Here is a 24,705-nt window from a genome sequence, read left to right as displayed (position 1 = left end):
TACTTAGATCAGACCAGCCTGGTAACATACAATTGAATAAACGAGGCTTGTTCTTACAGTTTATTGTATAATAAAAAGTGGCNATACTTAGATCAGACCAGCCTGGTAACATACAATTGAATAAACGAGGCTTGTTCTTACAGTTTATTGTATAATAAAAAGTGGCTTTTTACTTGGTAACTTTTAGGCAACTTTTTTTGTAAATTCTGGTCAGAAAATTTTTTGTCGTGTGGCAACCGTGCTCTCAAGTGCTTGTATATTCGAAATTTCTCGGATGTAGTTCTTGCTCGTTTACGACTTGGTTGATATCGCATGCGCTGAAATTTTACAATTAATAAATTGCATAATGGAGATTGACAGCGTTAATATTAATAGGTCCATTCAATATCAAAAAATTGTTACGAATTGTTACTAGTACATTGCAAGTTTTTACTGGAAATGCATTCAGTAACCCAACAAATTCGCAAGAGAAAGCGAATTCGAGAGCGTGGCAACCCGAGAGAGCTGCAAATTCTTGCAAGTAAAAATTTGCTAGCAGGAATTTGCACGTGTCAAAAAATAAGGTGATGTTTCCAATCCAAATGTGAACAAAGTGTTTAAGAGGATGATTTGATGAAATATAATTAGTTAAATGAAAATGTGGGTGAGCAATTTAAATGTAATGTACATTTTATTATTTTTATGACGATGGGAAATAGTCCCAATCAAAAAGGGAATTGTGCGCCAAAACGTAGCCTTCAGAAAGTGTCAAAAGGGTTTATGTTGCAAGATTTTTAATAGTTTTGCGTTCAATAACTTTTTCTGATAATTTTCTCTTCCTTTCAATTTTAATCTCTATTTTTCTTTTACGCTCTCGCTGCCAGTATCTTCTTACTGGAAAAGTTATTGAGTGGACCGAATATATGGCTGACGTATAATTGTGATGCATACCTAATTTTAAATATTTGTTTTTGGAATGCATTCTTTTTTAATTTTATATTTTCCTTCATTAAATATTTGTTCTGGAATTTCGTTTAACAAATAAGCTATACAGATTTCTTTAACATTAACAAGTTTTCATTATTTTATTTATTACCTTATTGCAGCGAAGGTATTCACTGAAATAAATACATACATATGTATGTGCATATATTTGTGCTTTTTTTTAAACCAAATAACGTAGTAGTAAGAGCAAGCATCAAAAATAACTTTGATGTAAATACATACATATGTACATGTGTGCTTAAGCACATAATTAGCAGAACCAAAATACCAACAATCAACAGCTCTATGCTATTTGCGGATATTTTTCAGTCGATGTAATTGTTGCTTGTGTGGGGTAATATAACTCCACATGTAGATATAATAAAACTTAACAATCTTTATTAATTCACAAATTGAATGCTTAGCAAAACTCAAGAACACTTTTTGGTGCGTGTTGCAAGTAGAAGCTTCTAGAAGGTTCTCCCGCACGAAAAGAAAACGATAAAGCTCAAAGTACGAATATCAATAAAGAAAACTGAAAACAGTGCTGCCAGATGCGATGCTTTAATGCTAAGTTCCCACACTTGCAAAGCAAATACTTGCCTTGGTATTGATCAGTTTTTTGCTCACGCATATTCCAACCGGCAGTGTTGCCAAGTTTTGAATTTGAAAACGCTCTAAAACCCAAGAAAAATCGCGATTTTCTCGAAAAACTGTTAGAAATGTACTTTGTGAAATATTACTTTGTATTCAATATTGTATACACATTTGCTATTGCTGTATGTTAAGAAGTTTGAAACGAATAAATTTTTTCATTCTGGAATATACGCGATACAATCAAGACGTTTTCTCGTGTTCTTTAAATCCTCCAAGTACGCATATAAAGCTGCTATACATTTTAACAGGTTATGGTACCCAGATCGCTAGAGGATTAAAGGAAAGCGTGTAAAAGATGAGTTCTGCCGGATTGTACTCAATCGAAAAACTGGATGACTCCAACTATGTATCCTGGTCAGTTCAGATGAAAAGCATTTTAGTACATGCAGAGTTGTGGGCAATAACTATTGGAAAGCAAATAAAAGGTGAAGATGTATCTGCCGAAGAGGCAGCGGCGTTCGACGTTAAGGACAAAAAAGCGTTGGCGAGCATTATGTTATGTATTAAACCATCACAGGTGAACCATGTGAAGCAATGTCAAACAGCAGCTTTGGCTTGGAGTAAGCTTAAGCAGATTCATCAGCCGGGCGGTTCTGCTCGGAAAGTGACGCTATTTCGACAATTGTTGTCTCTCAGATTTTTTGAGGGTGAGAAGGTTCAAAATCACCTCAATGAGTTTTGAGATATCATCGAAAGGTTGGCGGAGATAAATGTTGTTTTACCAGATGAAATGGCAGTTATAATTTTGTTAGCAAGTTTGCCAAAATCTTACGAGAATTTCGTAGTAGCAATCGAATCTCGAGACAGTTTGCCGATGTTAACTTCCCTTAAAGTAAAGGTACTCGAAGAGGGTGCTAGGAGAATTGGTGATGAAATGGGTTTTTCTGATTCACAACAAGCGTTGCTGGCACGAACAAGAGTGCAGAATGGTATGAAGAACAACAACAAAAGTTCCGAAGAGCAGAAAAAGGTAAATAATTCGGCAAAGAAGCGTAATGGTAAATTTTTTAATTGTGGTAAACATGGCCATTATGCTGCACAATGCAGAGGATCTAAAACGGAGCGAAATGATAAATCTTTCAATATTCTTGCTTCAATATCTTCTTATGAGCTAAGTCGTGATGAATGGTGCATCGATAGTGGCGCAACTGCAGATCTATGTTGTGATCGTTCTGCATTTGATACATATAAGGAACGTAAGGAGAGAATTGAACTAGCCGGAAATAAATACATACAAGCGGATGGAATTGGTGAAGTTTGTGTGCAAAGTGGAGAATTCCGAGTGAAACTAAGAGATGTTTTACATGTGCCAGATTTGAAATGTAATTTTGTGTCAGTAAGCAAAGCTTGTGAGAAAGGGTTATCAGTGACTTTCAAAAATAATCAATCTGTTATAAGAGACAGAGAAGGAGAAATATTAATTAAAGGTAATCGTAAAGGTGGTTTATTTGTATTTAAATGTGAAGCAAACACGTGTTTTAACATAAATAACGAAGAAACGGAAGTAAAAATATGGCATAATCGCTTTGGACATTTAAATTTTGATAGTTTAACAGAAATGTTTAACAAAGAACTTGTTCACGGACTTAAAATGAAAAAAATGTTGAGTAATCAAGACTGTGTTATATGCGCAAAGTGTAAGATATGTGTTAAATCATTTCCTCGAGCTTCTAAAAATCGGGCTAAAGACTTATTAGAAGTTATACATTCGGATGTATGTGGGTCAATGAACAAAAATTCCATTGGCGGGTCCCGATACTTTGTGTCATTTATTGACGATAAGTCAGAAACGTTTCTGTGTATTTTTTGAAATCGAAGAATGAAGTGTTTGAAGCATTTAAATCGTTTAAGCAAATGGCAGAAAAACAAACAGACAGAAAAATAAAAGTTTTAAGAAGCGATAATGGCGGTGAATATATGAGTAAAGAGTTTCAAAATTTTTTGGTAGAAAAGGGTATTCATCGGCAGTTGACGGTTCCATATACACCCCAACAAAATGGTGTGGCAGAACGTGCTAACCGTACACTGGTCGAGATGGCACGATGCATATTAGTGCACAGTAAGTTGGACGAAAGTTTTTGGGCGGAAGCATTGGCAACAGCAGTTTATTTACGAAATATGGAGCAACAAAAACGTTAGTCAACAAAACTCCGTACGAAGAGTACACAGGCAATAAACCAACAGCTAAACATCTAAAAACATTTGGTTCGTTAGCAATTACGCTTGATAAGACGCAATCGAAAAAGTTTCAGCCAAAAGGAAGGGAGTTAAAAATGGTTGGTTATTCCAACACCTCCAAGGCGTATCGTTTGATGGATCCAGTTGCACATAAAGTTATCATAAGTAGAGACGTAGTTTTTATGGAGAACACATTCTTTGGAAGTGAAAAATCGGTGGATATGATGTCATTTGATTTAAGTGTTAACGAGTGTAGCACGGGAGTCGATTTATGTGAACGGTCTGAAAGCGAACCTAACAACGATGACAATGGTCTTATAGAGCAAGTGCGTTATGGTCCAGGTAGACCAAAAATAATTCGGTCCGGAAGTCGGGGTCGTCCGCGTAAGGAACGACACCTGCTAAATTTTATAGAAACAGTTCCGCAGTCTGTAGAAGAGGCTTTAAGTGGTGAACATGCCGTACAGTGGAGAGCTTCTATGCAGGAGGAGTATGATGCACTAATGAAGAAACATGCGTGGTCGCTGGTGGACTTACCTCGTGGTGAAAAGGTCGTTAGTTGTAAATGGGTTTTTGTTATTAAGAGAAATGCAGATGGTAGTATACAACGTTTGAAAAGTCGTCTTGTAGCAAAAGGTTGTAGTCAGCGGTTTGGTGTAAATTTTACTGAAACGTTTTCACCAGTGGTGAGATATGCGACGGTGCGTTTAGTTTTGGCGTTGGCGTGTGAGTACGACTTACATTTGCATCAAATGGATGTACCATCAGCATATTTGAATAGCGATTTGCACGAAGTTGTTTATATGCATCAACCTGAAGGATTTGTTAGCAAAAAATTTCCTCATCATGTTTTGAAATTAAATAAGGCGCTTTATGGGTTAAAGCAGAGTGGACACGAGTGGAATACAAGGTTGGATGCAGTTCTTAAGTCTTTTGGATACAAACCGTGTGTAAGCGAGCCTTGCGTTTATACAAGGCATAAGGATGAGAACTATAATATTATTGCAGTAAACGTGGATGACTTAATTATAGGTGGCACGAAGTTAGAAGAGGTCAAAAGAATAAAAGCTAAAATAGCAAATGAATTTGATGTTGTTGACACAGGCCCTTTAAAATATTACCTTGGAATGGAAATTCAGCACGAAGGGGAAACGGGTGCAATAACTCTTTGTCAAAGGAAATACATCGCAGATTTATTGAGTCAACAAGGAATGTCCGATTGTAAAGCAGTATGTACGCCACTAAGTGCAGGGTTTCAAGTCAGTTGTACTGACAACAAATGTAGACGTGTGAATCAAAGTGAATATCAGTCTTTGATAGGTGCTCTTATCTATCTGGCTATTTCAACGAGACCAGACATTCTTCATTCTGTAAGCAAACTTTCACAAAGAAATACCGATCCGCATTGTGAGCACGAAGCAGGTGTCAAGCATGGTCTTCGATATTTGAAGGGTACAATAGATATGAAGATACATTATCACAAAGNTGTAGACGTGTGAATCAAAGTGAATATCAGTCTTTGATAGGTGCTCTTATCTATCTGGCTATTTCAACGAGACCAGACATTCTTCATTCTGTAAGCAAACTTTCACAAAGAAATACCGATCCGCATTGTGAGCACGAAGCAGGTGTCAAGCATGGTCTTCGATATTTGAAGGGTACAATAGATATGAAGATACATTATCACAAAGCGGGTAAACCAATCGAATGTTATGTTGACGCTGATTGGGGAGCCGATGCTAGTGACAGGAGATCATATACAGGGAGTGCATTTTTTGCTGCAGGCGGAGTATTCTCGTGGGAGTCTAAGAGCAAAGCGTCGTTGCACTTAGTAGTACAGAAGCTGAGTATGTGGCACTTTCAATAGCTGCGAAAGATGCTATATACAAAAGAAGTCTTTTAAACGAATTAGGATTCGCTGTTACTAAACCTACTTTAGTAAATAGTGATAATCAGGGTGCACAATTTTTGGTAAAAAATCCTATATATCATGCAAGAAGTAAGTACATAGATTTGAAATATCACTTTGTCAGAGATTTGTATAAAGCAGGTGAAATAGCTTTAAATTATGTTTGTACTGAAGAAATGATATCAGATATTTTAACTAAAAACTTACAAAAGATAAAACATTGCAAATTTAGAAAAGATATGGGATTGTATTAAAATGTTCTTAATGGAAAATGTGTACATATTGAGGAGGAGTGTTAGAAATGTACTTTGTGAAATATTACTTTGTATTCAATATTGTATACACATTTGCTATTGCTGTATGTTAAGAAGTTTGAAACGAATAAATTTTTTTCATTCTGGAATATACGCTATACAATCAAGACGTTTTCTCGTGTTCTTTAAATCCTCCAACTACGCATATAAAGCTGCTATTCATTTTAACAAAAACCACCAAATTTTTATTGGAGTATTTGATGGACTGTATGCATAACGAATTGTATTGTAGTGATGCCGATTCAAATAAACAAAACTCAATTTATTCTGTTTTCTATAAATTCAAATATTTTCGTTCGAGCGACGTTCTTATTTTCTAATTTTCAGCTGTTTTCAGCGTTTCTGTTTTGCTTAGATATAAGCAAAGATTATTAATTTTTCCTGCCTGTTTAAATGTTAAAGTTTTCTTCGTTTTGCTTAATTTTTTCTACAATTCCTATCAAACGAAAGCAAAAACCAGAAATGAAGTTTCATGAACTATGTGGTAGTTTAAATCTATACTGCAGTCTCTTACGATCTTGTGAACTAAAGGAATTTTCTTTCCGACCGCTTAACACCTGAAACATAACGAAATTTGATTTTCCTTTTTAATGTGTCATATGAGCGTATTATCCACTGCAGCATAGTGCGATTCCTGGTCCCAGTAATGGGGAATTACCGAATGTAATTTTGACATGATTGAAAGTGCTGCCACATATTTATATTGTTGGTAAAAATATGCTCTCTCGCTTATGATTGTCATTGTCACATGAGTTTGTTCCGATTTTTATAAAATTTCTTACAAAACTTACGGTTGCTGTAAATTTTTGCCCCCTTTTTATTAAGATTTACAGATTTGGTGTCTTCAAACTAAAAACAAAAGCAACAAAAAAGGAACCAAGCACTAAACTCTAAAATGTTCGCTTTTTGAAAAAGCACTAAATTTAGTGCGTAAAGCACTAAGTTGGCAACAGTGCCAACCAGTTTGTTATTGCCCGCACTCAACAAGAGAATGGAGAGATAAAGAGTGTAAGTAATTGCGCTGCTAACAAATGTCTTATTGGTCGATTCAAATGTATCCATGCAGTGCATTAATTGTCATACGAGGGTCTTTTGTCTTTCGAAAGACTGTGGTGACTTGAAAGACATGCCTCATTTAGCAAAAAGTTTCTAAAAATTAAATGATATTAAAAAATTGCATTTTTAAAACAATAAAATCTAAAAATTAAATTAAAAAGAAAAAAATTTATTAAAAAAGTATAAAAAGTTAAACACAAAAAATATTAAATTAAAAATGGGGGGAAAAGTGTCCTGCCCGAGGACTCGAAGGCAGGCCAGTGATTTGCTCACTCAGCCATTGCGACTGTTGAGGCAGCGCACGCAAAACGGTATAAATACTTATCTTTATATTTGATTTCAAACTGGAAGAAAAAAGTAAGTGATGCCAAAAAAGGCCCGCAACTGGGGTCATATTTAAATTGTTCATTTACTAATGAGCACTTATCTTTTAACTCTGAAAGTAAACATTAACTAACAGATTTAACGATCGTCAGTAAGGTGCCCGTTAGAGCTAATTTAATGAAGGTTTCAGAATGTGGCTGTTAGACATTATATTGTAATATGATTCACGAAAGAGTATACTTATGTATTTGTCAATGTTATTATGGCATATTAAAATTTTTTATTTTTAATATTTTTATTGAGCTTTGTACCACGATTGTTTATTAGGAAAAATTGAAAAAGCAACAAAGTCTAAGCGGTAGAAGTTATCGCTTAGACTTTGTTGCTTTTTCGACTTTCCTAATAAACAATCGTGGTACAAAGCTCAATAAAAATTATAAAAATAAAAAAAGAGTATACTTATGTTTTTCGTTACATAAACCAAGATCCATTCACGTCAGCAAAGCGTATTCATTCAGAGATAGCCTCAGCAATGCATTTGGTGGTGTGGCATTTGCCAGCTTCCTTTTCCATGAGGAGGTGTGTTGTAAAACACTTTATTGTACATAGGTTTTTAGACGCAAATCACTAATCACCAAACGCTTCCCTGCGTTTTACACCGCTATATTATGCCGATAAAATGCGCGATTGACATTCAAACTAATCGCAAAGATGAAAAAATCAAATTTTTCTCCAAGTGGAAAATGTTTCAACTTTTAGGGGCTTTACTTCCTTAACTACTATTCCTGTTTAAAAGGTTAGAAAAACTTCTATTAGAAACGTATCTTCACTTTATCAAACGCCGCGGCCATGAAATTTTTGATTTTTTGACGTTTTTGCGGCAGTGGCACATAGTTACGGTGACCATCCGTTCTGTTTTTTGCAGGACCGTACTGTTTTTCAAAGGTCGGTCCTGCGTAGTTTTTCAAACCTGAAAAACCTGAAAATGTCCTGCTTTTTTCCAATGTGCTGCATTTGTCCCGCATTTTATTCGTTATTTAAAAATTATCGGACAATAGATGGATTTTTTCAAAAAAGTGTCTTTTGGTACTTTTCGAAGCTTTTCTTCAATATCTCATGAAAAAATCTCCCAATCAACGTAAGCAACTTACAGCTCAAAGGGTATTATATAAAAAAAAAATATATATAACTTGTGGCGACTTCAATGAAAATTATCAGTGCTACAGGCGACCATTTGCATTTTGTCGTCAAAGTCGAAAAAAGTGACATTTTCAATCAAATACCCAGTTTGATTTGATTATTTTTTTTCATTATTTCAAAAATTCGATAAAGAAGATATATCATTACAGTAAATTTTGAGCCAAAGTTAATGAAGATGGGATTAGAAATGTAGATGCTATGTAGCGCAATCTGCACAAATTATAAATTTTTGTAAAGGGCACTTTGTAACTCGTTGTTTACGTCGATTCATGACGTCGATTTTTAACAAATAACTGCGAAAAGTACAAAAAACAAAAAAAAAGTTTTGTTTTCGGTTTGAATGACTCAAAATTTGCCCATAAAATAATCTTTTAAAGATTTTCACTTTTCGTGTAAGCTATTGTAATTATAATATGTTTTACTATACTTTTATAAATATTCATGTAAAAAAAGATTAATATCGATGAAGAAAGAGTGATTCGTTTTTAAAGTTTAAAATGTATTGAGAATTTAGAATCATAAATACTCTTTTGATATTTTTATTCTACGTTTTTTTTTTTTGGTTTTTTCTGTNTATACTTTTATAAATATTCATGTAAAAAAAGATTAATATCGATGAAGAAAGAGTGATTCGTTTTTAAAGTTTNTTTTTAACTTCCAAACCATCAAATTCAATTTTGTGATTTGCGTAAATGCCAACCAGCTGTTTTTGATCAGCTGTTTTCCTGTTGGCAAATTGCTGTTGGCAAAAATTTTTCCAGCAGAAACCAGCAGCTTCCCCTCAAAATGAAATGTCACTTTGCTCTCTCAATTTCCCCTACTTTGCAAGTTTTTTGCGTACGCGAACGCAAAAACTTGCAAGTTTTGGTTAAACATGAACAATTAACAGCTACGCGAACGAACCTATTTATAATAAAGAATCGCCCCTGATGATGCTAAGGTAGTTAGCGAAACGTTGGGCAAAGCAGTGGAGAAAAATTGTTTTTCTTGCACATGGAGAAGTAGATCGACCAGCCTACAACAATACCAATATATGTAGGCATATTTTTGAAAAATTGTCCTTCATTTTGAATCCATATTTATAGTCACCGTACCCATAGTGTACTGTCAATTAAATTTGTATTTCAATTTTTAGATCGGCAGAAGCACACTCTATTGATGAAACTACCGTGCAGGCTGTCATGGAACCAATGCACATTTGCTCCGACGCACAAACTGCCAATACAAATGACGTAAGTACTAAAAGAGATAAATAGAAGTATATTTGTTAATTTGTGTTTAGCCCCGAAGGACTAAACTTCTAACAGCATTTTAAATGGATATATCTAAAAGTTTAATTAAGGTCAATTTTACTTAGTAAAAAAATGTATTTATTTATGTACGAGGGGCACTAAATAAAACTTTCGTCTCGCTATAAAAGAAAAAAAATTTTATCGATGTTCAAAATATACTCAACATATTTTATACAGTTTTGCAAACGCCCAAACCAATTGATAAAGAATTTTTTCCGCAGTGAAGTCGGCAACTCAAAAATATGTTTTTGAAACGCGTTAACTAGGGTGGCCAGATGCGCTGATTTAATCAGTACATGTGCTGATTTTTTTCTATTGTACTAATTTTTAAGACCCCGAAATCTGTACGCAAAATCTACTGATTTTGTACTGATTTTTACATTTAGTAAATACTTTTGTAAATTGGTGTAATTGACATTTACTTGAGGTTTACATGTTCAAAACAACGGTTTTTGACAACTCATACGTGTGAGCAGATTGAAAGCATTAATTAAACTTGAACCATTATTAAAAAGGTGTCAGCATGCAATTGTTTCGTTTCCTAGGATTTCGCAAAATAACAAACTGTTTGGATTCAACCCAACCCGATTTGCAATCACGATTTGCAGGTTTTACAGGATTTACAGGAAAAGCTGGTTTCGCCATTAATAAATCTTATGAAAGGTGGTGGTGAGTTAATCATATATTAAGTACACTGAGAAGATGACAATAAGAGATAATGTGTTGATTATAATTAAACATCCACTGAGAAATCGGCTGTCAGTATTTCAAACTTAAGACGACTACTGCTACGGTGCAATGTAAGTTCTAAAAATTTGGAAAAGGTGCAAACTACCGACTCTTGGATATGATATATGTAGCTTTACTTTGATTTTTGATGCTCGACCACCTGTCATTTTACTTGCACATACACATTTAACACTGTTAAGTTTCATTCGTACTCGAAAATTCGTTTAGCGATAATTCGGTAATATACCTTTTAGTCAACATTTTAATGTGAATGTTGTATTTAATAAGCACACCAACTATATATGGTTTAAATTTGTAGCGTAAAATATGCAAACAGATTCTGACTCGAGCTCGTCTTCTACTGAAACTGAATGGGCTACAAATTTTTTTTTTTAATTTTCTCAATTTTTATAATTTTTCTAGAAAGTTTGAAACTTCAACTCACATGTCTTTTGTTATAGAATTAACTATATTTTTATAAAAAATTTAAATTAAGTAAGGTGTTAAGGATTTTCTGAACACTTCCCAATAATTCACTCAAATAGCTGTCGACGTATGATGAAGAAAAAATAGGCAAAAAGAACCGCACGCGTTTTTCACTACGCATTTCAGTTTTTGTATTCTTTTCGCTCATCAAATATTTATTCCATTTAACATCATCATAATTGTAATCAAAATACTTTAATAAATATTCTCGCGTTAGTACAAATAAACGATTGCTCATCATTTATCTTGGAAACAATTCCTGGCATCCCTCAACAAAAGCCCAAACATTTTGGCATCCCTTGCGGGGAGTGGCGAAAACGGCGCACCAAATCAATCAAACTTCGTTGTTTGTCATCGAGAAGTTGGGCTTTCCACGGTTCAATACATATTTTTCATCGAAATTCATAAGCTAACTTCAGGGCAAACACCGCATTTTAAGTTTCATACATTGATTATATGTACGTGTACGTGTACATATGTAAGTACATATATCAACCTTATTGGTGACGTCACGTAAGATTGCGCACTTGCATACGACACTCATTCCCTTTGAAGCATCATTTGGGCGAGAGCGATCATAACTTTGTACGTAACAAAAGTTGGACTTTGGCAGCACTGGGTTTACTGTCAAACAGCACAAAGCAAAACAACGAGTTATCCATTGCCGGAGTGGTAACACGGTGAGCAAAGCAAATAGGAACGAGTACATTTAGCAAAGGCAAACTAGCAACAGGCTGATTTTGAGGTCTAGTGGCAACTTCGGCTTGTGTTTACATTTTGTTACAGCAATAAATTCGTAGCACACATTCCTTTAACTAAGATGCAGGTTCATCTGACCAAAATTCAGGGAGTTGCGTTGCGCATAACCAACTTCATGACCAACACGCGAAAGGTGGCAAAGGACCGTCGATCTGCAGGCTATTTGACAGCAAGAAAAACATTACTGGAATCTTATTGGATGGAATACAACACATGTTATGAAGAACTAAGGTTGTTCGCTGCGACTGCTGAGAAGGGTGTTGATGTTACTGCGGTGAATGAATATTTGAGCAAAGATGATCATTCGTCCGTAGAAATGTTGTTTACAGAAAACCCGGGGCGAATTAATTGACGACATCAACGCATTGCGAACAGAATCTCACAACATTACTACAAACGCGGAAAATTCAACAAACCCAACGACTGTTTGTGTACAGCAAATGACTACGTTACCACGAATTAAGATTCCAACTTTTGATGGGAATTTTCTGCACTGGTACGCATTCAAAGATTTGTTTGAATCGGTTGTGTCTAATCATTCAAATTTGAGTAACACACAGAGACTTCAATATCTCAAAGACGCGCTGATTGGTGATGCGGAACATGTTCTTGACAATATAGTGACAACAGATGCGAATTTTCAAGTTGCATGGGACATTCTTGTTAAGAAATATGAGAACAAGCGCATAATTATCAACTCGTATTTAACTCACATCATGAATTTGCCGAAAGTTGATGCTGAAACTGCAAGTCAATTACGGGTGTTGTGTGACGGAGTAACAGCAGCATTGCGTGCGTTACAACATCTTGGTCGTTCAGTATCACACTGGGATGACTGGCTCGTATTTATAATCGTCAATAAATTGGATGTTGCTACACGTAAGGCTTGGGAACTGTCTCTTAGCTCAAGCGATGAAGTGCCAACGTTTGAACAGATAAAGAAGTTCCTTGAGAATCGTATTCAATCATTGGAGGTCATAAAGTTAGCGTATGATGAACCTCAGAAGGCAGCTAAACCGAAAACAACAGTCAGAGGCTATCACACTTCAACTGCAACATGTCCGATATGTTCAGATAAGCATATCGTTCAGCACTGCAAACAATTTAAGGCCTCAAGTGCAAAGAAAGAGCTGGTCATGTGTCATAAGTTATGCTTCAATTGTCTACGGCAAGGACATATGTTACGGGTGTGTCCGTCCGAGGGGCGTTGCACAGTTTGCAAAGCAAAGCACAACACATTATTGCACGGTGTATTTTGTAATAAGGCCGAACCTAATGTGGCACAAAAAGGAGTGTCGCAAAGTAATTCAGCGGATTCGAGTACAACGAATGTAACAGCCTCTATAACAGCCAATAACACATGTATTGGAAACACGTCGAACCATTCACCAGCTTCTTTGCCGACAGTGCTGTTGGCCACCGCGTTTGTGGAAGCACGTGGTCCGAATGGACACAGACAAATCTTGCGAGTATTAATCGATAATGGAGCTGAAGCTACGTTCATTAGTGAGTTTGCAGCACGACAGATGCAGTTACAACGTACAGTCGTTAAGATCCCGATCAGCGGTGCATCTGGTACGAGCGTGGCTTGTGCGAAGGCATTGGCCAAAGTCACTATTCGATCACTACAATATGATTTTGAGATGGAGTGTATCGCCTTGGTACTTCCAAGGGTAGGGAACATTACACCTAGTAAGCACATCCCAAATACCGAATTCCCAGAATTGGGTCAGCTAAAGTTAGCTGATCCCAAGTGGTACCAACCCGGTGCTATTGACATCATCATGAGTGCGGCAGACTACGCCATGATAATACGCAACGAGGTTAAACAAAGCGCTACTAATGGAATGGTGGCACAGCATACGCAACTAGGCTGGATCATCTTTGGTGGGTTATCTGATCATAAGGGTATGGCTGATACTCACAAAGCCCAGTGCTACAACACACACATCGACTTGGAGCATACCTTACGTCTTTTCTGGGAACTTGAGGAACTCAACGAGCATCAAACCCTGACGGAAGATGAAGTATACTGCGAAAAACTGTTCGAGCAAACTACAAGGCGTAACAGTCTGGGCCGATACATCGTGAAACTCCCTGTGCGAAAGGGCGTTGACCTTCAGCAGCTTGCACCTAGCAAGCAAGATGCGCTAGTCTTGTTAGAACATACACATCGACGGCTTGCTCGCGAACCTGAACTTAGTACAGGTTACAACAAGTTTATGGAAGAGTATCGTAAACTCGGGCACATGGAGGTGTCGAACGACAACAATGCTATTCGCATGTGCTATTTACCACACCACGGTGTGTGGAAGGCTTCGAGCACTACTACAAAACTTCGTGTGGTGTTTAATGCTGCACGGAAATACTCCACTGGGGTATCGCTAAACGACTGTCTGTACACTGGGCCGAAGTTGCAGAATGATTTGGCGAATATTTTGCTGAACTGGCGACAATACAAATTTGCATTTACGGGCGACATCGAGAAAATGTACAGGCAGATTTTGGTGGACCGCGAAGATACTGAACTTCAACGAATCTATTGGCGAACTCCTACAGAGGATTCACCCACCAGCTACACGCTACTGACCGTAACGTATGGGACTAATTGTGCACCGTACTTGGCACTTAAAGTCTTACGACGTCTCGCAAATGATGAGCGAGAGAAATTCCCTCAAGCGGCAAAGTCACTCGAAACTGAATTTTACGTAGATGACGTCTTATCCGGAGGTGACACACACGCTGACGTTATCAACAATATACCTCAATTAAAATCGCTGCTGCAGGCAGGCGGTTTTAGTTTGCGCAAGTTCAACTCCAACGCTATTGAGGTCTTGAACGCTATTGAGCCATGCGATCGTGATCCATCGGACTCATTGGAGTTAGGCATGAGCGACCAGACCAAGGCTTTGGGAATCGTTTGGCTTACTCGTACTGATATGCTAACGTATAGTATCGATTTGGATTACAGCATTACGTGCTTCAACAAACGTCAACTGGCGAGTGATGTTGCTAGAGTATTCGATCCGTTGGGACTCGTGGCTCCTGTAACTGTAAGAGGCAAAATCTTTTTGCAGCGGCTATGGGACCGGAAGTTAGATTGGGGTGAGACCCTGCCCCAAGATCTTCAGCACGAATGGAAAAGTTATCGAAACGAATTACAACAACTTCAAAATTTGCATATCCCGCGTTGGCTAAAAGTAGTCGCGAACTGCACCGTGGAACTACACGCTTTCTCAGACGCATCGAGCGCAGCGTACGCTGCTGCAATCTACATAAAGGTAACAACTGACGGTTATACCTCAGTCAATTTGCTAATGGCGAAAACGAAAGTGGCACCTTTAAAGCGACTGTCAATTCCACGACTTGAGTTGTGTGGTGCTCGTCTCGCTGCGGTTCTCTTGGCAAAAACCAAAGATGCATTATCGTTCAAATTTGATCGATGTCTACTGTGGACGGACTCCGTAACTGCGCTCTGTTGGATCCGATCGTCACCAGGCAAATTGAAGCAGTTTGTTTCGAACCGTGTCACGCAAATTCAGAACGTCACTTCCGACGCAGCCTGGCGCTATATTTCAACGAAGGACAATCCGGCAGATTGTGCTTCGAGAGGTATTTCGGCCAACAACTTACTGTCCAACACACTATGGTGGAANCAGTTTGTTTCGAACCGTGTCACGCAAATTCAGAACGTCACTTCCGACGCAGCCTGGCGCTATATTTCAACGAAGGACAATCCGGCAGATTGTGCTTCGAGAGGTATTTCGGCCAACGACTTACTGTCCAACACACTATGGTGGAACGGGCCAGCATGGCTTTCCTTGAATGAACAATACTGGCCTCAACACAAATAAACTTTCCGGAAAATATCCCGGAAACCAGAAAAGTCACTGTTTGCACAGTGCAACTTAATAATCAAGACTGGTTGGATACAATCACTACAAAATATTCGAGCGTCGACAAACTCATCGCTATAATTGGATGGTGCTTACGGTTTGCAAATAAGTGGCGAAACAAATCGAGTGTTCTGACATCGTTTTGCACCTGGCCAGAACGGTACAAAGCGCTAAAGGTACTCATTAAGATGACGCAACAAGCTGAATTTAAGCAAGAAATGTTAGCTCTACAACAACAACAAGAACTTTCAAAAAAAAGTAAGCTAAGAAAGCTGAGTCTAACACTGGATTCTGAAAGCATTATGCGTCTACGCGGGCGATTGCAACAAGCAGATATGCCGTTCAACGAAAGATGCCCTATTGTCATGCCCAAACGGCATCCTCTCACGTCTTTAATTGTGCACCATGCTCATAAGCGGTGTCTTCATGGCGGTACGCAAGCAACACTGGGTTATGTAAGACGCCAGTTCTGGGTTATCGATGGGCGTACGGAAGTGAAACGCGTAATACGCAGCTGTGTCAAGTGTTATCGACATAGCTGCACCCCACAAAAGCAAATGATGGGCGACCTTCCGGCAGCACGTTGCACTGTAACATTCCCGTTCATGCACACCGGCGTCGATTACGCTGGACCATTCAATATACGAGCAACCAAGGGGCGGGGACACAAGAGTTATAAAGGTTACGTGGCATTGTTCGTTTGTTTGGCCAGTAAAGGCATTCATCTTGAGTTGGTAAGCGACATGACAACTCAATCATTTCTTCATGCATTAGAACGTTTTGTAGCTGCACGTGGCATCTGTTCAGATATGTATAGCGACAGAGGTACTACCTTTGTTGGTGCTGACGCGCTCACGAAAGAAGAACTTAAAGAATTTCGGAAGCAGTTGGACGCCGCGGCTAGCTATGCCTCACGGACTGGTATAAACTGGCACTTCATACCCCCAGGAGCTCCAAACTTTGGCGGGCTTTGGGAAGCCGGCGTTAAAAGCATGAAAGCCTTGTTAAAACGCACAATCAACACTACAACACTCACCTTTGAAGAATTTTACACAGTGCTCAAGCGAAACGAATCGTGTCTAAACTCTAGACCACTTACGACACTCACAGATGATCCTACGGATTTCGCTGCGTTGACACCAGGGCACATGCTAATTGGACGCGCTCTTACCAGCGTGCCAGAACCCAATCTTCTCGATACAAAGAGTGGTGTTTTGTACCGCTGGAAACAACTTAGCCAGATATATCAAGACTTCTGGCGCAGATGGTCTGTAGAGTATTTACATCATTTGCAAGTTCGCTCCAAATGGCATAAACAACAACCGAATGTCAAGGTTGGAGAACTTGTGCTTGTTAGAGATGAAAAAGCACCCCCTACTCAATGGAAACTGGCTCGAATTACAGACACCCATCCGGGCTCTGATGGACTTGTTCGCGTCGTGAGCTTAAAAACTACCGCGTTCCAGCGGCCAATCTCGAAAATATCTGTGCTGCCTATTCCTACAGAAACGCCCAAGTCCTCGGACTAGGACACCTACGGTGGGCGGCGAACGTGATTTTCGTCGACATACGACGAGGTGGGCGGGAAATGTTAAGGATTTTCTGAACACTTCCCAATAATTCACTCAAATAGCTGTCGACGTATGATGAAAATAGGCTCTCTGAGCGGTGTGACAGTTACGACATCATCAAAAAGAACCGCACGCGTTTTTCACTACGCATTTCAGTTTTTGTATTCTTTTCGCTCATCAAATATTTATTCCATTTAACATCATCATAATTGTAATCAAAATACCTTAATAAATATTCTCGCGTTAGTACAAATAAACGATTGCTCATCATTTATCTTGGAAACAATTCCTGGCATCCCTCAACATAACCCCAAACATAAGGAAATACAAAAATTTCAAAACCTGTCAATACGTTTTACTACTATTTTCCTGAGCACAGCTGTACATACATACGTAATATCTTTGATTTGTTTTAAAGTAATGAATTTTTATATTGATAATACTATATGTATTTAAAAGTCTATTTGTTATTTTTTGTTAAATTAATGCGCTGTTATTTGGTTGTTATAATGTTAATAATAACAAGTAAGAAAGTCTAAGTTCGGGCGGAGCCGAACATTAAATACCCGGCGCAAGTACTAAATATATATTTTTTCACCTTTCCGAAGGCTACCGCTACATGGTAAGCCGGGGTGTATCAATTTTAGAGTAAATTAGCGTCCTTAAATTTCAAAATATTGAAGTTTCAAGCATTTCTGAAATTTACCGTTATATGAAAAGCGGCCGTAATTTTAGTCCGATTTCAATAATTTTAAAGATTTTGCTTTTACGTGGCAAGCACAATAACCATACCGGTTTGGTACACATTGGTAGAACGGTTACCGATATATATATATGTGATCATAAGCGGGCGGTGCCACGCCCATTTTCCAAAATTTTACCATAAACGTATTTCCTGGTAAAGAATTGTTGCAACCATCAATTTTGAATAAATTAGCTTTAATATTTACTCATTTGTGGAAGATTTTGTATTTCTCTAAATTACCGTTATATGGGATGTGGGCGTGGTTATTGTCCGATTTAAAAAATTTTCGGTCGGACCAACAACTGTGCCTAGTTTGGAAGAAAGTGGTGCAGCGGTTACCAAGATATACACATGTAACCATAAGTGGGCGTGGCTACGCCCATTTTCCAAAAATTTATAATATTCTTATTTTTCGCCTGCAAATTATTGTAAATATAGATTTTGAGTGAATTATCGTCAGTAGTTACTAAAATATCACAGTTTTCTTATTTCTGGAAATTACCGTTATTTGGGAAGTGGGCGTGGTTGCAGTCCGATTTCGCCCATTTTCAATACCAACCTACCTTGGATAAATGGAAACCTACATACGAAATTTCGTTGAGATATCTCAATTTTGGCTCGAGTTATCGTGTACACGGACGGTCGGACAGACGGACCGACAGACAGACATGGCTTAATCGACTTCTCTATTCATTCTGAGCATTTATGTATACATTTTTCTATATCTATCTCGATTCGTTTTGGCTGTTACAAACAACCGTTAACAAAATTAATATACCCTTGTGCACAAGTGCGTTCGGGTATAAAAAATACGCTCAAAAATTAACTGATTTTTATGACTTTGTACTAATTTTTGATCCCAACTGTACTGATTAGGTCACTATAATATCTGGCCACCCTAGCGTTAGCAAGTTCTTATGATAAAGAAAATCGTTGTTCGCGCAGTTAATCCTTGATGTATGGGAAGAAAAAAAACATTAAGTGCTAAATCAGGGCTGTATGACAGATTGCACATCAATTCGTCATTTTGAGTGCCTAAAAATCATTTATATGACCAGATGTGTCAGAGATCGCATTGAATTAATGAAAGAACATTTGTTGTTTTTCGGTGTTTTACCTCCTTTTGCCAAACAAATGCTTGTGTACCATTCATAACTAAATAACTAACTGTTCAATGTTCCTTTAGCGCCACTATAGCCACATGATCTGTTTAGCGAAAAACAATTGGGCCATTTGCTTCGAAGCAAATTTTGTTGGGTTTTTCTTTTCTTAAAATATCGATGCGGCGATCGCTGTAGTGTAGTGGTTAGAAGTGCGCACTACCATTCCGCAGGGCCTTGGATCGAGCCCAATTTCCGACTAACAAAAGAAAAAGTTTTTTCCAATAGCGGTCTCCCCTCGGTAGGCAATGGCAAACCTGCTAGTGTATTTCAGCCATTAAAACAGCTTCTCATAAAAAATACAATCGCCGATCGGAGTCGGCATAAAACTGTAGTTCTCTCCCTTTTATGTGACAGCGTCAAGGCGCACACCTCAAATCGGGGAAGAAGCTCGGCCAAACATTAAAGGCCTGTCCACAGACACCTTTGTCGTGGCGTTAGTGTTGGCGTCGCTCCGACAGCAGCGCGAATAACGCTCGCTGCTTGCTACAATGATCGCGTGGCAGCGAATACTTTGGCCTCTAAATTAATATACTAAGGACCGTTTTCTAATGTAAGCAGTAAAGTTGCCTTTACTAACAGGGAAGATAAATTGTTCCTCACTTTAAAGTGTTTTCGTTTTCTTATCTTACCGCTAAAAATAATTTTGTTATTCCGTAGAGTGAAACTTCACTACATTTCCGAGAGTGAAACTTCACTACATTCGTCATAAAATTTCAAAGGTTGGCAATGCAACATAAGCAAATATAAAGCAAGAGCAACTGTTAGCAAAAACCAAAACCTTGGTAGAAATACCTAATATATCTGACTCATGAACCAAAAATAAACCAAAATTTAAAGTTGGGTACAAATTTTTAAAGGTTGCATCGGGTGAGCAACAATTTATCGACTCGAGAAATTAATGCGCTGATGAGAAAACGAAAACTCGTATATCGAGACCATAAAGTGGCTGGTAATCTAAAGGTTAGATGAGAAAACGGCCCTAACAATACATAAATTAATACTCCACATCAATAATTGCATTAGGAACGATATTTCTTGTCCGCATTTGATTAAAAATGCAAAATATTTCATATTATTGTAATTATTTGCAACAGCTGACGAAAGACGCACTCGAAAATCCATTTTTCTGATCTCTGTTGGCGTTAGCGTTGCCAAATTTTGGCTATGCGAACCAGTGTTGCCGCGAATAATTTTTAGTGGTAGCCAAATTCCTTTAAAAAAGGGCTAAAAAAGAGCTAAAAAATGTCGTTGTGGCTAAAAATTGTAGCTAAAATTTTTTTCCTTACATATACATATGTAAGTATACGCGCAAACATTTTCAATAAGTAATGGTATAGAAAACAATGAACTCTGGAAAAAAAGCAAATATTTTATCCAACCAAAAACCTTTTTGTATAAAAGGGGAAATATACGACACCAGGTTGCTGGCTCCATCAAGTGATTGTACCATCAGGCCCGAAACATATAACTTACCAGCATGCTGGTACAATATTTATTTCTTTACAAATGAGTTTGAGGAAAGATCGAAATGATTAGAGCCGAAATTTCATAATTTTTCTACCATTTTGTTAAAAGATTGTTTTTTTTGTTTTAATTCACAACTGCAATATCGTGAACTTAATCTTCCAAAAACACGGCTTTGACTCATATTGTGCAAGAAATTTCCGCCAAAATACTTTTTACTTATAAAATTGATCTAATTTCACCACTCACGACACCAGCAGCTGGTACAATCACACCCAAGAACATACACGGTCAATCGAATTGATGGGCCATTTAAAAAATTAAGCATATTAAGGGCAGTAAACTTATCTATTTTAAACTATGGTTAAATCGTTAATAGATAAGTTAAGAGCCTTAACACTTTTACATATGACTATATATCAGTCTTTCTTAGTTTAAAAATTCGTCTCTTACATAAATGAAAAAAATGAGATCAAATTAAGCATATACAACATTTTCGTGCCAAGTATAAGTAAATTCTCCAAAGGGCTAAAAAAGAGCTAGGGGCAATTTTAAATTTATGTGGCCAAAAAAAGTATTTGGTAGCTAAATCTAGCCACCAATGGGTAAAACGGCAACACTGATGCGAACGGATGCATTTGAATTCTTTTATTCATAGCCAGCTGTTAAAGCGACGCCAGCGCCAGCGAAAAGTCAAAACAAGTTCATCGATACACGGCTGCTTCGTTAATTCACGTAGAATGTTGTAAACATAATCAAACGAAAACCTTCTTTTGAAATATTCATTCCTTCGAAACTTAGAAGTAACTGTAAACAAATCAAAGCGCGCTTGTAATAAGTTCCGATTACATTAATGCATACGATGCATACGCCAGATCGACTCATATGATATTATTGTAGCGAAATCTAAATACTTATTTAGTGCCCCTTATATTAGTATGTATTGATTTCCATTAGCTCTAAAAAAAGTCACTGCATACAATAATATCTATTACAATTTTGCATATGAACAGGAGGCAAACACGATGGCAGAACGCGATGTCGGATCGACGTTTCTATTACCACATACACATCTTTATAAGCCGGATGTGGTAAGAATGCCAATTATTATATTTTTAGAATACTAAAAAAAATATCTATGTGATTCTCAAAGTGTCGTAAGTGTCCTGTTGTCTTATGTCGTAAGGTTTTCGTGGTTAAATTTACTCTAAGAGGGCTCAAAAACACGAAGAAATATATATTTTAACAGGGAGAAAAATTATAATAACATAATATAAGACAACTACGACACCTTGCGAATACCTTACAATATTTTTAGCCGTTAAAAAGTTTACGACACACAACAATACGACACTCTTTTGAATACCCAAATTGCAAACCTTATTGTAGACTGTTTAAATTCTCCGCATTTGTAAGGAAATGCATAAGTAGGTAATACCCGACGGACTTAGCATCGCCTGTTGAATAAATTCTTTAACACTTCTTAACGTATTTTAAACAACGATATTCTTTAGATCGGAGCAGAGTTTCAACGGTTACCGGAGAATCGATCATACAAATTTGTATCAATAGCCAATTTAGGGTTCAATCGATACAAGTAAATACTCGATACTTTTCATTTGATACCAAGTATTTTTTTACTCGATACCTTTTTGTTCGGTATCGAGTAAGTATCGAAAGAGTGATTTCTACTACTTTTATCATTGCAACGGATATTCAAGAAATGACGCCCGTTATTAGAGTTTTCGCGAAAAGTGCGGTCATGTAGTAGAAGAAGTAGAAATCGCTTGTCTGTAAAGCATTTAGAAAAGTTGTTGTTCCTTGGCAGTGTACCCCAAAAGCTATGTGAATAATATACTTATGTATATATGTCCCAGCAATGGGTTGTGCGCTGGGTTTGGGACCCGCCACGTAAAAACCACTTCCAGTGAAGAAGCAAGGCAAAGCCTCGGATGATACCCCCCTTATGATGACGACCACGGCAAACGTTTAAGGGACTACGATTTAAGGGCAATCACNTAAAAATTCGTCTCTTACATAAATGAAAAAAATGAGATCAAATTAAGCATATACAACATTTTCGTGCCAAGTATAAGTAAATTCTCCAAAGGGCTAAAAAAGAGCTAGGGGCAATTTTAAATTTATGTGGCCAAAAAAAGTATTTGGTAGCTAAATCTAGCCACCAATGGGTAAAACGGCAACACTGATGCGAACGGATGCATTTGAATTCTTTTATTCATAGCCAGCTGTTAAAGCGACGCCAGCGCCAGCGAAAAGTCAAAACAAGTTCATCGATACACGGCTGCTTCGTTAATTCACGTAGAATGTTGTAAACATAATCAAACGAAAACCTTCTTTTGAAATATTCATTCCTTCGAAACTTAGAAGTAACTGTAAACAAATCAAAGCGCGCTTGTAATAAGTTCCGATTACATTAATGCATACGATGCATACGCCAGATCGACTCATATGATATTATTGTAGCGAAATCTAAATACTTATTTAGTGCCCCTTATATTAGTATGTATTGATTTCCATTAGCTCTAAAAAAAGTCACTGCATACAATAATATCTATTACAATTTTGCATATGAACAGGAGGCAAACACGATGGCAGAACGCGATGTCGGATCGACGTTTCTATTACCACATACACATCTTTATAAGCCGGATGTGGTAAGAATGCCAATTATTATATTTTTAGAATACTAAAAAAAATATCTATGTGATTCTCAAAGTGTCGTAAGTGTCCTGTTGTCTTATGTCGTAAGGTTTTCGTGGTTAAATTTACTCTAAGAGGGCTCAAAAACACGAAGAAATATATATTTTAACAGGGAGAAAAATTATAATAACATAATATAAGACAACTACGACACCTTGCGAATACCTTACAATATTTTTAGCCGTTAAAAAGTTTACGACACACAACAATACGACACTCTTTTGAATACCCAAATTGCAAACCTTATTGTAGACTGTTTAAATTCTCCGCATTTGTAAGGAAATGCATAAGTAGGTAATACCCGACGGACTTAGCATCGCCTGTTGAATAAATTCTTTAACACTTCTTAACGTATTTTAAACAACGATATTCTTTAGATCGGAGCAGAGTTTCAACGGTTACCGGAGAATCGATCATACAAATTTGTATCAATAGCCAATTTAGGGTTCAATCGATACAAGTAAATACTCGATACTTTTCATTTGATACCAAGTATTTTTTTACTCGATACCTTTTTGTTCGGTATCGAGTAAGTATCGAAAGAGTGATTTCTACTACTTTTATCATTGCAACGGATATTCAAGAAATGACGCCCGTTATTAGAGTTTTCGCGAAAAGTGCGGTCATGTAGTAGAAGAAGTAGAAATCGCTTGTCTGTAAAGCATTTAGAAAAGTTGTTGTTCCTTGGCAGTGTACCCCAAAAGCTATGTGAATAATATACTTATGTATATATGTCCCAGCAATGGGTTGTGCGCTGGGTTTGGGACCCGCCACGTAAAAACCACTTCCAGTGAAGAAGCAAGGCAAAGCCTCGGATGATACCCCCCTTATGATGACGACCACGGCAAACGTTTAAGGGACTACGATTTAAGGGCAAGCACCTGGAATGTTCGGACCCTTAATAGGGAAGGTGCCTCTGCCCGGCTGGTTGATGTCCTCGTGAATCACCGCCATCCAAGAAATGCGTTGGACGGGCCAAGGTAAGCAATGTCTGGGGCCTTGCGACGTCTACTACAGCTGCCATGTAAAGGAGCGCAAATTCGGAGTTGGATTTGTGGTGGGAGAGAGACTCCGTCGCCGAGTACTGTCGTTCACCCCGGAGGACGAGCGTCTAGCCACAATCCGCATCAAAGCGAGATTCTTCAACATCTCGCTCATCTGCTCCCATGGCCCGACGGAAGAGAAAGATGAGGCATCCAGGGATCTCTTATATGAGCGCTTGGAGTGCAGGTACGAGAGCTGCTCCCGTCATGATATCAAAATCGTGCTTGGCGACTT

At 37.7% G+C, this 24,705-nt stretch overlaps 1 protein-coding gene across 2 annotated transcripts in view; it reads left to right on the top strand.

Annotated features, from left to right (window-relative positions):
* Positions 1 to 24,705, top strand: part of LOC108377602 (uncharacterized) — a 380,884-nt gene that overhangs the window by 332,152 nt on the left and 24,027 nt on the right. Inside the window, exons 11-12 of one of the 2 annotated variants that reach the window (XR_001849338.1) lie at positions 9,737 to 9,833; positions 21,720 to 21,804. Coding sequence is in view for 1 of the 2 variants with exons in the window: in XM_017633880.1 (XP_017489369.1) it covers positions 9,737 to 9,833 (97 nt within the window). In the remaining variant the exon portion in view is untranslated. Of the gene's footprint in view, positions 1 to 9,736; positions 9,834 to 21,719; positions 21,805 to 24,705 lie in introns of those variants that run through there. The other variant, XM_017633880.1, reaches the window with a different exon arrangement.

This window comes from Rhagoletis zephyria, unplaced genomic scaffold, assembly GCF_001687245.7.
Source record: "Rhagoletis zephyria isolate East Lansing unplaced genomic scaffold, Rhagoletis_zephyria_1.1 Rzeph_scaffold_00108, whole genome shotgun sequence".
NCBI classification, from domain to species: domain Eukaryota; kingdom Metazoa; phylum Arthropoda; class Insecta; order Diptera; family Tephritidae; genus Rhagoletis; species Rhagoletis zephyria.
Note: the sequence above shows the minus strand (reverse complement) of the source record. Positions and strands in the feature narration are given on the sequence as shown.